Raw genomic sequence first — 15,952 nt, 5'->3', positions numbered from 1 at the left:
GATTGGATGGCGAAGTGAAGCCATGCACCTGCTGGTGTACGTGACGGATGCTGACTCACACTTTGCTCTTGATGGCAAGATGGCTGGTTTAGTTATACCTCATGATGGGCAGTGTCACCTCAATGAACAGAACATGTATGATATGGACACCCGAATGGTGAGTGAAATAATTACCATACAATTATTAATATAATCAATATTGTTGGCATTAAAAGAACAAGAGAGTTCATAGAACACGTCACCCCATCCAATCTTGAGAAACAAGGACATGTGCGGGGTCTGTGAGCAGCAAATTTGATTGGTCGAGATGATTTAAAATGTCATAATATTTTTGTCCAAGTACTGATGAATGGAATGGTTTTGAAAGTGCCAAAAAGGTGATTTGTGTTCGACAATGTTCAAGGATACAATTAAATTGAAATAAACATTTTAAAATCTGTATAAAAAAATTCCAGAAGTTTACCGCTATTGATGCAGCATCTTTTGCACCACCTTAATTAACAAGTTACATTAGTTATTTGTGTTGTTTATAATGTCCTTAAAAACAGTACGTTTCTTGTTTGGAATTATTTTAAATTTTATTTGACTGCCAGACAAGCAGAGAGAGTAAAGCAATTATCTCACTCTTTGCACATGCGCAATCAGGCCAACTTGAGAGCCAAAGTACGGATAAACTACAGGTTCGTTCTCTGATTCATATTCCGATTCAAGTTCAAAATATAACATTCAGTTGAAATTAAGTTGTTCCTCGATCATAAACCGGCTTTTGTAAACAGACAGACACACTGAAGTCAATCAATTGCTTTTCCCCGCTTTTCGCTTTGTGTGCATGGGGGCAACCACCACGATCATCACTACGTTTACGAAAGCAAGTTGTTATGTTGATTGGTTTTGAAAATTAATCTTTTTGTTTTTGTTCAGAGTATTTGCTTTAAAACTCTCTGGATTCAAATATCAAATTAATTTACAGTTTTACAATAAATTATATTCCAAGGTTGCTATCTTTTAAAGGGGAAAACAAGTTGTGCCCACATTTGTCATCTCTTCAAGTGAACATTAGGCATTCCAAGGAATGAATAAACTGGTGAGGATGGAGAGATGGTTCGTTTTCATTGAAAGGATGTTGCTTGACGAGTGAATTGCGACTCATAATCTGATAATTGCTTTGATTACCATTTCATTTAATTAGAGCCTTGACCGAAACAAACCTTTTCAACTAACATTTGTCTGTCAGTCAGTAAGATACACCCCGTCTCTCGTGATAAAAACTTTCCCCTGAATCTCACCATTTGTGATACACTGAGACACGTTGCCAGGCTGGCCAAAAGTATTCGGCCAGCTTGACGGAATGATTTTAAAACTCTGTTAATGAGACGTGAAAAGTCCTGCTTTAGAGAGAGACAATTTTATTGCCCATTTAAAGTTTCCAAGGAGGGTGTCACAAAGTATTTACGAGGGATCACCGTTTGTGCGTTTGTGTGTCGTGGTTTAACATTGTCATATATATATATATATATATATATATATATACATATATATATATATATATATGTGTATACAGTATGTATACAGTATATATGATGGTAATATTTGTTGAGATGAGTTTTTTATTCTAAACGTTGAGTTGAGAAAAAGATAACAAGGTATTACATTGTAGTTAGACTTTAAGCCATGTGAAGGGATTGCAAGAGTTCAGGAAATTTCTGGTTACTTTCAGATATTGAACTATCTCGTGTTCAAGAGCAGTTTCTCGTGCATTTTATGATCTACTACTTTATTTGGACTTGTTTGTAGAGTGCGGGCATTCACGGAGTTCTTGGTCCAAGTGTATAAGTGGAAAGGCATAAAGAAGAGTGCGGATAAGAATAACTAGTCATCAGTGGGTTCGTTCGTTGTGTGCCTCGTGCTGAGTGCATTGCTTGTGCTTTAAAAAAAACACCAAAAAAAAACCTTAAGTTTGGACATCAATCGATTAAAGAACTTTAGGTTTGATGAGAGGGATTTTACATGTCGACTCCAATATATACGTTAATACTTCACGTACACTAACACTCCAAAATATACGTAAATACTCGAGATCAAGTGGGACAGGTAATTATTTCCTCTGTGAGGGTATTTAATAATCCAGGTGGGAAAATGTCGATAATTGACAATATGTTCGTTCTCTTGTAATAAGCCTGCTTTCCAGAAGATTAGAATGCCTATCTTCAATACTGCTGCCTTCACTCACATTTTAACCCTTAAATTAATTTCTGTGATCACAATCATGTAATTTTACATCTGTTCGATTAATTAACGTACTTACTTCTGATGGCCATTTGCAATTCGCTGTTTCTACATGCTTATATTTTTGGAGAAATCCTACGTGACATCACAAGATTAATCAAATCCACATCTCGAGGTGAGGGCAATGCCAAATCGAATTGCACGGACCACCCTCGTGAGTTATCTTGGAATTCAACTTTTATTTCAGGGTTATACAAGGATATACTTGACCTTGTGCCTCAAAAACTTTTCTCCACCCCACTACTCCTCACCACCCCCTCCCCCATTCTCCCCCACCCCACCACTCCCTTCCAGAGAAAGTGAGTCCATAAACTTCTAGCTTGGAATAGTGTGGCTGTGATGTAGTGTCGGCATTATGGGACAAATGCCCCCCTCCTGTTTTACATTTCCTTGATTTACAAGGAAGCGACAAAGAACTTTGATGCAGAAGGAGTCCATATGGTCAATCATGCCTGTGCTATATCATCCCACATTAATTAAATATATCACATCTTTACAATAGGTTCATTCAGTTCTCTTCTCCATGGTGTTCCCTTTTCTCCTTTCTATTGCCTATGCGTACCATAATGCATACCGTTCTCATCAACCTCTGCCATGTCTACCATCACACAATTATTTGTCACATCCTCTTTTCCTTTCATCTCCTCCAACGCTTCTTATACTCTCTATGTTCCTGGCTTTAAAGAAAGAATATGGGGAAATGTAATAATTAAATGAGATCTAGATGATTGATTGATAAATGACTGGAATTGTTGCAAGTTGAGAGAAGTTGGGAACACTGTTGGATTGGCTGCTCCAAGGACATGCAGCGCAGGGGAAGGAGGAAGCTTGGCGATTGGTACAGAGGAAAGTGAGGGTAACTCAGGGTGACGTGTAGAAGCTAGACAGGAGTTACGAACAGTGTGAAGAGGAGGAGGAGGGACAGAAACAGAGAGTTTGACAGAGCACTGACTGTGTTAGTACTGGAGTAGAAGATGCAGAGTGAAGAGAGTGCTCAACGGTGGGTCAAAGGTTGGAGAGAACGAGACAAAGTAGGATCATTAATCAATCAGACAGCCTTGGGCTTGGATGCGATGCAGGATACTGATGACTGACGGAGAAGCACTGCCCCAGACATGGGATCAGTATTCCATCACTGGTCTGAGTTCTGAACTGTAGTGGGTGAGAAGCTGATGTGAGTTTTTTTGTATACAAAGTTGTGGCTCGTGGAGGAGCTCAAACATAGAATGGATCAGGATGGAACAGAGCAATAGGAACAACAGAAGGACAGGGAGGAACACACCAACAGTATGACTGAGGGACAAAATAGAGGGAGACTTGGACAAATAAGTGATGTGGGGAAGAATGAGGGGTTGGGGAGGATGCATGGGATGGACAAAGTGGACACAAAAACAAACTCTCAGGAATGAAAGAGTGGAAATTTGGAAAGATGTGGGCTTGGGGAGGGTTAATGGAGGTAGAAAAGATCATGGTTTTGGACAGGGGATGATCCGACTTGGCGGTAGAAGACAGAGACCACCGACCTGTCTGCGATGTGAAAGAGATTGGCCCATCAACTCGGTTTCATTGCGGGAGATTCCAATGATCATCAAGGCCTTGGTTTCCACAGCGTCAAGCTGGGGAGCCAGCCCAGAGGGGAGAGCAGTACTCTATCAAGCTGTGGATGAAGCTTTATAGGTGGATAAAAATTCAGGTGTGCCAAGGAAGGAATTTTCCCAATGGAGGACACCCAGTTGTTGACTGGTTTTGGAGGCGAACTTTTGAAATGTGGTTTTCCCAAGAAAGATCACGGTTGATTGTGAGACTCAAATGTTTGAATGACTGAACTTCTTCAAGAGGATTGTTCATAAAGTAAACAGGAGGGTTTGCCAGACGGTCCTTTCAGAGAGAGAGAGCGATAGTGAGAGTGTGAGATTTTTCAGGATTGAAAGACATATTCCAAGTGTTTTGCCAGTTTGTGATTCTATCAATGTCTGAAGAGAGGGAAGGGGGTGCTGAGGGACACCACACCTTGAACAACACCAAAATTAATGTTGTGTGGGTCAGTCCGAGCCAGAAAAAAGCTGACAAACCAGGAGATAAGCTGAAGCTGAATATCATATATTGGGAGCATTGTTAGGAACCTTGTGCCAGGCTCTGTTGAAAGCTTTGCTGATGTCCAGCACAACTCGACTTTTTCTGAAAGCTGAAGACCATTATTTGGCATCATAGACCAGAAGGTCACCAATACACCTGGCTTTGGGAAAGCCATATTGGTGGTTATTGATGAAAGAGCTTGATTTGAGGTGGGTTAAAAGTTGTTTATTGATTGGAGACTCCATGACTGTAAATATTGGAGGTCAAGGCAATTAGATGTTAATTGGAGGGATCAGACATGTTACCCTTCTTTGCAATGGGACACACATAGGTGTGCTTCCAGGAGGTTTGGGTAAATACCGGCACAGTAGGAGAGTTTAAAAAGCTTGGAGAAAATAGGAGCAAATTCATGACAACAGCAGGAATTCCATCCCAACCATTAGCTTTGTTCTTGACAAGGGAGAGCAAGGTCTGGTGAACTTTGTGAATAAAACATTTGATGACAGGCATAAGTGAGTTGGATTTAGGAAAAGCAGGAGTTATTTTGGAGTCATGTGGAGTCGAGTTGGTTGCAAACTGAGAGGCAAAGGCGTTGGCTTTGGATTTAGGAGAGCTGGATATGGAGGCATTGTGGTTGTTCAGAGGAAGAAGAGATGACTCACAGAAGTTGGTGGAGATGTGCTTGGCCAAAGATCAGAAGGCACTGCTGCTTGAGAGAGAAGAGAGCTTGTCAGAAGTCTGCTGGATAAAGGTAGCTTTGGCTTCGGAGATGATGCACCTCCAGTTGTTGCAGGAAGTCACAAAAGCACTATGACTATGATCTGAAGATGAAGCCTTCCAAACTTTGAAGAGGTGGTTTTCAAGGAGGCAGAGGAGGCGCAATGATGGGAGAACCAGTTGGGGGCTATGGCTTTCTGCATATAGATGAATAGGGTCTGCGAAGAGACATACATAGGTGGATGACTTCAGTGATTTTATTTGCTTCAGTAGAAGGATCAGTGGAGAAACATGAGCCTTGCCAGGGGTAGTCTGTGCAAAAATTGGTGAAGCTCATCCCAGTTGGCAAAGTCATAATGCCAATGCAAAGGATGTGGGAGTTGGACTGAGAATACTGATACTGCTGGATGGGATGGCAGGTGGTAACGAGGCAGTGGTTTGAAGATGCAACAGGTGCAGCAACAAGGATATTGGTGTAAAGATGAGGTTTTTGAGAAAAAAAAGAAGTGAGAAAAAGATCCAGCGCGTTGGAGTTATTGGAGGAGCATGCAGGAATACGGGTGGGGTTAGAGAGGGGTTGGCAATTGGTCAATGAGGATAGCGAACAATTTGGCTTTAGTTGTCGCCTGGTCGCGGATGGGGTGGAAAAGCCAGGAGGAGTTCTGTATGTCAAAATCGCCAAGAAGAATTTCACAAGATGGAGAGGATTACTCGATTAGCTCAATACAGGTAGTGAGGTGGTAAAGGAGGTGCATGCGATTGTCAGAGTTGGAAGAACGGTCGAAGCAGTAGATGAATTTAATGAAATTTAGGATGGAGGCTTTGAGACAGAGAAGTTGTAAATCAGGGTTGGAAAGCTTAAAATGGAAAATGTGAGGAGCAGAGATATTGAAGTGGACATCAGCACATGTTCCAGGTTTGAACAGTAAACTGTGGTGGAGGATTAGCCAGGGCAGTGGAAGTTGGTCATGGGGATGGGTTCAGCAATCTGAGTCTCAGTAGGGAATAAGACATTGGTCTCAATGATTTTAGCAGATGGTTGGTAGGGTTGAGGTTGGAATGAAGACCTCGGATGTTGGCAAAGGAGAGAACAAATTGATTGGAGAAAGATGGGGGTACCGCACATGATTGGCCCACAATAGAATCTTCATTCTTTTATTGTTATGCATCTTGAGAGGAAAATACTGAAAAGAAGGGGTGTGGGGCTAAAGTGGACTTTGCAGATAAACACGGATCGTTCCAGATGGCACAAACAGAGGCCTCTTGGAATCCCATGCTAGATGTGGTTCCAGTCGTGAACCGGGAGAGAAAGGGACCCAAGATTATGCACCAGAAGATGAGGTAGCCTCCCAGGGAGCCAAACCAAGGTTCGGACCTCGAGCTTTCTGGTGGCAAGCCTGTGGGAACACCAACTCCAATGGTACCCTCGAGCAGGCACTGCAGAACCAGGAACACAATCTGTCACGCAGAAAAAATTCCCAAAAACCCATAAATCCTCTCATCCGACTCCATGCCCCAAGAGCTCGCAAGTGAACCGATCATTAAAGTCTATCAAGGGGCCGTCAAAACGTACCCGCATTTCTTTCACTCGTACAAAGAGTAGGAAGGTTAATGCTTTTTGAAAATGTTGATCTTAAACCTGCAATTGACTGCAAAAAAAAACCAAAAACAAAATGAAAAACATCCAGATCAATTAAAATTGAGAAAGTTCTAACATCTTGTGCCCAGCATGCATGACATCACTATGACACTGGGCCTCACTCTGAGCCTATAGCTTGATTGAAATCACCATACGCATTACACCGATGTGGCATGCCTCGATTCACAGCCAGCCACACTGTGATTTCATGGCTGGCCAGTGCTAGTGGTACCCCGAGCACTTTTTATCTTTTACATGTGTACATGTGTACGCATGTTCAAAGTGGCTTGCAGGCATGTCTCTGTCTGCCTAATGAGGAGCAACTGCCAGCTTGTCAAAATCTCTCTTCAACTGATCTGCTTGAGGAAGAGAGACATGTCTTCAACAATTCTTTGGACATCATCAATACATACTGGGATGACAAAACCCATAAAGGCCATACAATCACTTCAGTTACAATGAATGTGATTGACAGCATTCTGAGATGACTATGACGATGTGAAACAGATGTTCAACATGAGTGTGTATCCAATCAAACTGCTGGCGGGGTGCAAGTTCTTTGTGAAGTGCATTGACAGGTGGTCAGTTCATGTGCCATTCAAGAAAGGGTGTAGCAATGAACCCATTTGTCGCTGTGAGGCCAAACCTGTGACAGCTGTGAAGGTGTGGATCATACCGTCCTCTGAATTCTGGCACATTCAACCAGTTACTATGGATCCAGAACATCCTGACCACTTCACGACATTCTGACAACTGTGTGCTCCCCAGAGGTTTGACAAGCCAGTGATACACTTTACATGTACTGTATATTGTGTGGAGTCTGCGCCAAATGCTGAAGCTCGTACTCCTCTAATGCTGAGAGTGTTCATCACACCCTGCATGTTCATGGTGGAAAGCATGCCAAGAAATCAGAGAAGTCGTTCAGCTGTCCTGTATGCAATGTGAGATACCCTACCCGATACCAGCTGCTAAAATACCAGGATCAGGAAAGCCATCAACTCAAGAAAGGACGGCCTTGAATGTGTAAATCTGTTGAGTGTCGAGCAGGTTTCGAGTATCAACCATCACAAATGACATAAAAATACAGACTTTGTTGCATATTGTTGCTATCTGCCTGACAACAGTGGTGCAGCTCATTTGACAAAGGTTCAAAATTTTCAAATATTTCAGTGAAATGGTCCATTGGGAAATAAAAAGATTGCCCATAAATGCAAAAAATGATGGGACAGTATAAAATATTGTTTTGATGAACAATACAAGTCTGATGACGTGGGGGTTTTTTGTCTGTTTTGACTTGAAAAGCATGATTCAGTTTTTTCTGAAAAAAAAATGTTGAAAAGTATTAATTTGAGGAAGGGGGGCACTCGAGGAGGATGGATCTAGAAAAGTGCTACTCTTTGTCGTGCTGTTAAAATGTTGAAAATTTTGGACAGCTTCTGAGAGACAAGTGGTGGTGCAGCGCCTGGTGGCTGCGAGAAGTCTACCGCATGTGAGCTGAATACCAGAAGCACGTCCCACCTCCTGACTCGCAGTACTCGCCTCCTGATGCAGTACTCACCAACACTTGCATGACATGCTCGACTCCACATTGCTGAAGTGAGTTTACAGATATGTGATCATACCAGCATTGAGGGACAACTCTTATCAAAAAAGATACTGCTCCTCCTCACCCGGTCCTTGCTCAACTGGTCTCTTCCCACCCATTCTCCATCTGCGGCATGAACTGTACATTGATGAGGTGAAAGTGCTTGTGGTGTCATGGAGTTTTCAATCTCTCCCTGGTGGTACAGAGGTTCAACATGCATGTCTCAAAGGCTGGGAGAGGAAGGGCAAGGGAAGGCAGCATGAGGGGAGGGTCCATCTGGACAGAACCATTGTCCAGACATGTCCAGAGATAACCAACCTCCGGACAATGGGTATATTAGGTGGGGGGGGAGAAAAAGAGGGAGGGAAGAGAAAGGGGTGGGGAGTAAGGAGGGGTGGGAGAAGGGAAGGCAGCCTGAAGGGAGGGGAAAGAAGTGTGAGGGGAGGGTCCATCCAGAAATAACCACCGTCTGGACACGTCTCGAGAAAACCACCATCCAGAAATAACCACCGTTCAGACACGTATGGAGCTAACCACCATATGGGCATAACCACCGTTCGGATACGTGCAGAGATAACCACCATGCAGATATGTGCGGAGCGAACCACCATCTGGGCATAACCACCATCCAGATACGTTCAGAGAGAGACACACAGACAGACAGAGAGACAGAGAGGTGTTCCAATATGCTCGAAGATACGGAATTAAACTTTGCCACCATGGTGCCCTCGTAACCAAGCATGCAGGCAATACACACACACACACACACACACACACACACACACACACACACACACACACACACACACACACACACACACACACACACACACACCTGCAGAGAGTTCCTAAATTACAGATACAAATATACCCATATACAGTATGTACCTCTATTTGGAGAAACTGCTGACTACATTTCCATCGGGATACGAACTGTACTGCCGTCGACTGTAGGATGCTCGTCAAGTGGCTTAAGCACTCAAGCAAGCACTCCAATTAAATGGTTTCTAAGGACGACTGGTTTGGCAAGCGATAGCTATGTCCGAATGTCCAATCTATGTCCAAATTAGACAAATGAACACTTTTTCTTTTAGCAATCGGAAATGCTGCTAAGTTCAATTCTGGACCTCCAATTTTGTAATTCAGCCTCGTTTGAGTGATTCTAGAGGTTATGGCTTGTGCGGAAATGAAATAAAGCCATGAATGCTGGAATCTCCAGGCGTTTATAAGCATTGCAATGTACCCAGTGATTCGTAGCTATGATGACCAGGCATTGAATAATAAGAGTGAGGAAAGTGGAAAAAAAACTATCATTAAGAAATCATTGTGGCCTGTTCCAAGTGAAAGCATGGTTGAGCAGGCCAAAAAACATGATGTCTTCAGACCCAAGCAATGTAAGCCAGGATATGCCTAAAGACCCCATAAAGCGAGGTGGCCGAGGATTGCCTGATCAAGGATATAATTAAATAAGGCAATTAATGATCTTCAAAACGAGTGTTTTAATTAACCCAATCACCAAATTTTCACTCATACAACCTTTGTGTTCCCTTAGTATGCATGCAAAGTTTCAGACTGGTAAGTTTCATGGCTTTGGAGTTATGGAGGAGACACACACTCACAATCATTATTATAGATTCAGCCTGGCTATATGAACATTGTGTTTGAAGTTACCATGTCATACTCACAGGATTACCCTTCCCTCGGCATGGTCATTGAAAAACTCACCGAGAACAACATTCAACTCATCTTCGCCGTCACAAAAAAGTGGATGGGTCATTATGCGGTGAGTGGTGTCTTGGGAGGGGGGTGGGGTCGGGGAAACGATTGCATGAGGTGGAGATATGCATATGTGTGTTTGCAAACATGCACGCGCACGCACACACACACACACACACACACACACACACACACATACTTCATACTATTATGAAGCAAACAATTGTGTTGAATAACTAACTGGCACACAACTACTTAAGAGTGAGTATATGAGTAATAGCCAAACTACATGAGTTAGAAAAAAAAAGTTAGTTCATTTTCTGAGCAGAACAAAATGCATTAACGACAACCCCCTTTTTTTTTTTACCCTGTATAAAAATGAATCATGTCTGACACAAACAGGGATGGATAAGGACTGATTGTGCTTTGTGGGTAAAATGAGTGTCAAACCAGTTGTGGGAAATAACAAGAGATCAAGTGGATGAATCACATTGTGTTTGAATGACATTTAACATTGTTTTTATTTATTTATTCATTCAGAACTACTCAAAGTTGATACCTGGAGCCACATATGGACAATTGATGAAAAACTCTGGAAATGTCCAGGACCTTATTCTGAAGGCATACAAGGTTGGAGGTTTCATTCTACTTTAACACTGGTAGCACTGTTTCTCTGTGTAATGTGAAATACGTTTGTGCTGGGTCGTTAATAAGTTACAGTGATGGTGGAGGAAGGAAAATGTGGGGGAGGGAGTGGTGTGAAGGTAAGGGTATGTAGAAGTGGAGGCACGTTTTATGGGGCAATAACTCATGCATATCTATTTCTTAGATCCAACAATACTTGCCATTGAAACCTCATAGCTCTCTCATAAGGGGTTTCTCATTTTTCTTATATATATATATATATATATATATATATATATATATATATATATATATATATATATATATATATATATATATATATATATATATATATATATATATATATATATTCAGTAATTCATTCACTCGTTTCTTTTTCTTTGTTTTTTTCTTTTTAAGTTTGCCATCGTTTATTTTAGGGTTGCTTATCATTTATAACCGTATAATATAGATAATTTATAACTGGTATTTAACCCAAAGTATAACCAGGATCATTTTAAAACTTAAATAATTTATTACCAGTATCATTTATAACTTGAATCATTTATAATCAGGATCATTTATAGCAAGAATAATTTATAACCAGGATCATTTATAACCAGGATAATTTAAACCACAATTATTTATAACAATAATAATTTATAACCAGGATCATTTAAAACCAGGATCATTTAAAACCAGGATCATTTAAAACTAGGATTATTTTTAACCAGGGTCATTTAAAACCAGGATCATTTAAAACCAGGATCATTTAAAACTAGGATCATTTTTAACCAGGATCATTTAAAACCAGGATCATTTATAACCAGGATTATTTTTAACCAGGATCATTTAAAACTAGGATTATTTTTAACCAGGATTATTTTTAACCAGGATCATTTAAAACCAGGATCATTTATAACCAGGATCATTTAAAACTAGGATTATTTTTAACCAGGATCATTTTTTTTTTTTTTTTGTATACCTTGGTCGAGGCTCGTATGAGAGCAAACACACAACTCACAGCAAGGAGGCATGAGACAAGAGGGGCGGGAGTGGAAGGGACAAAACAGTGGGGAACAGACACATTAGGTGAACTGTGGAAGGGATAGGGATGAAGATGGGACGGGGAACATGGCGAAGAGAAGATGGACATTTCAGGGACTTTCAGGAAGGAAAGCAGGAGAAATGAAGGAAGTGGGCTTGGGTGGATTATCGGGGGTAGAAAAGATCGAGGATTTGGATGGGGGAAGATAAGAGGTGGTGGTGAACAGCTGTTTTGAAAGCCTGGAGGGAAGAATGGAAAAGAATAGAGTGAGGAAGTTTATTCCAAAGGCGGGAAAAAAGAGGAATGAAAGAGTGAAGATGAGCAGTGATTCGTGATTTTGGTAGTTTTACCAGAAGGGGGTTTTTGGCGGACCTTGAGCGCCCTGTGGAAATGTGGTGGGGACAAATCGCAGAGAAAGCAGGGGGGGCAAGGCTGGAGAGGAGTCGGTAGAAGACAGAAAGACCACCGACCAACCTGCGGTGATTGAGTGAGAGGCCCAAAGACTCAGCTTCATTGCGGGAGATGCCGATGATCTTAAATGCCCTGGTTTCGACAGCGTTAAGCCGAGAAAGGTGGGAGGCAGGAGCACCAGCCCAGAGGGGAGAGCAGTACTCCATCAGGCTACGGACAAAAGCTTTGTAAGTGGTCAGGAGCTCAAGAGGGCCGAGGAAGGACTTAGCACGACGGAGGATTCCCAGTCGGCGACTGGCTTTTGAGGCGAGGTTGGAAATGTGACTTTCCCAGGAAAGGTCATGGCAGATAGTGAGACCTAGAAGCTTGAAAGAAAAGACTTCTTCCAGAGGAAATTTAAAACTAGGATTATTTATAACCAGGATCATTTATAACTTGAACAATTTATAACAAGAATAATTTATAACCAGGATCATTTATAACCAGGATCATTTATAACCAGGATCATTAATAACCAGGATCATTAATAACCAGGATCATTTATAACCAGGATCATTTATAACAAGAATAATTTATAACTAAGATGATTTAATCCCAGGATCATTTATAACCAGGATCATTTATAACCAGGATAATTTATTTGTTTCACCCATAAATTTGGAGTTTAGCAGTATGTGAGATTTTTCTTTCTTCAATCATCCCATAACATTTAGAATTTCCATAAGTTAGTGTTGAAGTGCAATGAACTTCATATAAAATTATTGGCTATAAAATTGGGAAATGCAGTCTTGCAAAATAGTCCACTAATTCCTTTTATTTCTCATTAGAAGTGTATTTGTACACCGCTCCTTCCTAATTCCATATCCAGGCGAAGCATGACGCCATAGCTGGGCCGGTGCTGAAGGAAGGGAACACTCAGTTTTCACTCCATTTTCTTGTTACTTGGCAAAAACAAACAAATACATTTTTTGAAAAGTATGTTTTGACACCTCTATTTGTTTGTTTGTTTGTTTGTTTGTTTGCTTGATGGTTTTTGTTTGTTTATTTGTTTGTGCACTTACCTACAGGCCAAACTGTTCAACCGATCGTTCTGAATTTTTTAGAAATTATGGTCACTGACCCTGCGGTGGTCTCGCATTGAAGTTTCGTAAAATTTGATCGACCAAAAAGGTCGACATAGGCCAAATGGCCAATTTTGGCTAGACTTTCTAAAATCCTCAAATTTCATCCGATTGACTTGAAATTTGAACATAATTTGCATATCAGGTCAATCAATTCAACCACCTTTTAATTTTAATCCAATGAACTTGAAATTTGTAGGGCATTTGCAAATCAGTTTCCTGAATTCAACCACCTATTAATTTTGAGGTAAACATAGGCCAGAAGGTCAATATTGACGAAAAGGCCAATTTAGGCCAAATTTTCTAAAATCCTCAATTTTAATCCGATTAACTTCAAATTTGAAGAGCATTTACATATCTGGTCACTGTATTGAACCACTTATTATTTTTGAGGCCAATATCAGCCAAAAGATCAACATAGGCCAAAACGTCAACATGGGTCAAATTTCTAAAATTGTTTCTAAAATTGTCAATTTTCATCCGATTGACTTGAAATTTAAACAGGATTTTTATATCAGCTCACTGAATAGAACTGCCAATTATTTTTGAGGTCAGCACATGACAAAAGGTAAACATAGGCCAAGGTCAACAACTTAGGCTCACTTTCTAAAATCCTCAATTTGCATACGATTGACTTGAAATTTGAACAGGATTTGCATATCAGGTCAATTAATTCAACCACCAATAAATTTTAAGGTCAAATTTGTTTTATGGCTTTTGCAAGTATCGTGCTCTTTATGACGTCTTCTTGCTTATTTTTTGATTAATCAATTAATTGATTAATTACTTAATTATTATCGATTTATTAATTCTGTATATATTTTATTTCTCATCCTGGCAATATCTCAGGCAACTGTTGAGCTCGGAAGTTCATATATGGACATGACAGTAACCAAGTGATTTGGCTACAAAGAGTATTTTTGATTTATTGATTCGTCAATTAATCAATTAATTATTTTCTTTCTTGCTTGTCCGGGCATTAATCAATTAATATCTCAGCCATCCTTTAAGCAAGGAAGCTGAAATTTGGGGATAAAAGTGAAGATGTTCTTTGGCAGAAACAATATATTTTTTATTTTTTGATTATTCATTTAATTAATGAATTACTTAATTATTTTATTTCTTATCCTGGCAATATCACAACCATATTTTGAGCAAGGAAGCCAATATTTAGACATGACTGTGACCACGTGATTTATCTATAAAGGGTATTTTTGATTAATCGATTAATTATTAATTTTTCGATTTATTACTTAACTTTGAAAAAGTTACAGATTCGGATGAAAGTGGTGGTTTAGGGATGCTATTCGGTTATTGATTGAGAAATTTATTATTATTATTATTATTATTTACTTATTTTAATTGTGCAATTAATCAATCAATTATTGTACACTGCTCCCTCCCAATTCCGACTCCATGTGCTGCATGGTGGCATCGCCGGGTGCCGAAGGTGCCCCGGCGGTGTCTTGCAATTGAGGATTTGTTATTTATTTATTTAGAATGGGGCGGTGTAGTTTGAATGTACCACTACTTGTTCTATCCTGTATTCATTACGATCCCAGGAAGGCAATGGCAAACGACCTAGTATAACACCGTTCAGAAACATGCTCAAACAGAATATGGTGCAGCAGAATCAATCGGAATCCATCATCAATCGCACCATGCTGAGTTTTTTTTTGTTATTGAAAATTTGGATTCTTCTTATAAAAAGGTAGTTTATTTTTCATTCTGAGAATGTCACCGTAGCATAAAGTTCTTGCCACATCACTTATTTGCAATTGTGTGATTTAATTTTAGCTTTGCCCTCTGAATTTCCCCATTTTGTGTATCTAGTTTTATCTTTATTCCCAAGGACAAAAATTAATGTCCTCTACCTTTCCTAGGCATCAAGTCAAGACAATCCCAATGTTCATCCATCAGAGACAAATGAGAGCAAAGTTGACCATTTGGGACAGTTATGATTTAAAAAATAGCCATATTTGCTTGTGTTGGTACTAATTCTTGCCAAAGATTGCACCAATGAGAAAACAACACAGTCTGATTAATCATTATTTAGTGATCTGAATTGTTTGTGACCCTGTCTCTGATGGCTGGGCATAACTGTCCAAAGAACATATATTGGGTTGGGACAATGTACAGCACATGAAAGGGATTAACTTTGTTGGTACCATAATTCAGTGTGCAGTGATGGTTTTTATGTCTTAGCCTTGATGCATTGTCACTGCTATCTTCATTAGCATTGCAGAGCAGATGTCCAATATCCACTACAGAGAGCAGAGCAAATCCTTGTGATCCCAACTTGCACTCTACCACTCAAATAGGCAAGATGCACTATGATCCAAGTAAAATGACAATTTTAAGTTTGGGTTTAGGATGAAGAAAACTACCCTCACCTGAATGTACTATTATTGACATGTAAATATCAGTATAAACCATTATTGTGTGCATTGTCTGGGATAAACTGTGATGGCAATTCGAAAACTGAACATAGTGTGACCATTGTTACGTGAACGATGAACCGACAGTTGTGCTGACTCAATTTAATGAGTCTCCTTTTTGCCAGTGAGGTTTGCTTCTATTGTACAAGAAAATCGTTATAGATACTTATGAGCTTGTACACATGAGAAAAGACCATTTGGCCCACTATGCCACAAAAACTGTTGACTTAATCTTTCAGTTTTCAATCTTCTTTATACAAAGGGCGCTCCACAAAATCATGACACATTTTC

General features: G+C 40.2%; 1 protein-coding gene across 2 annotated transcripts in view; it reads left to right on the top strand.

Moving 5' to 3' along the window:
• The window catches only part of LOC147029312 (integrin beta-6-like), a 137,987-nt gene that overhangs the window by 69,964 nt on the left and 52,071 nt on the right, over positions 1–15,952 (top strand). For both annotated transcript variants that reach the window (XM_085872270.1, XM_085872269.1), the window contains 3 exons: positions 1–157; positions 9,991–10,086; positions 10,560–10,649. The exon at positions 1–157 is cut by the window's left edge and continues 5 nt beyond it. In XM_085872270.1, the coding sequence (XP_085728396.1) occupies positions 1–157; positions 9,991–10,086; positions 10,560–10,649 (343 nt within the window). The remainder of the gene's footprint in view (positions 158–9,990; positions 10,087–10,559; positions 10,650–15,952) is intronic.

This window comes from Eptatretus burgeri, chromosome 3 (genome assembly GCF_056783735.1).
Source record: "Eptatretus burgeri isolate ZD-2024b chromosome 3, Ebu_testis_v1, whole genome shotgun sequence".
NCBI lineage: Eukaryota > Metazoa > Chordata > Myxini > Myxiniformes > Myxinidae > Eptatretus > Eptatretus burgeri.
The sequence above is the reverse complement of the archived record's forward strand: the minus strand, read 5'-3'. Positions and strand labels throughout refer to the sequence as shown.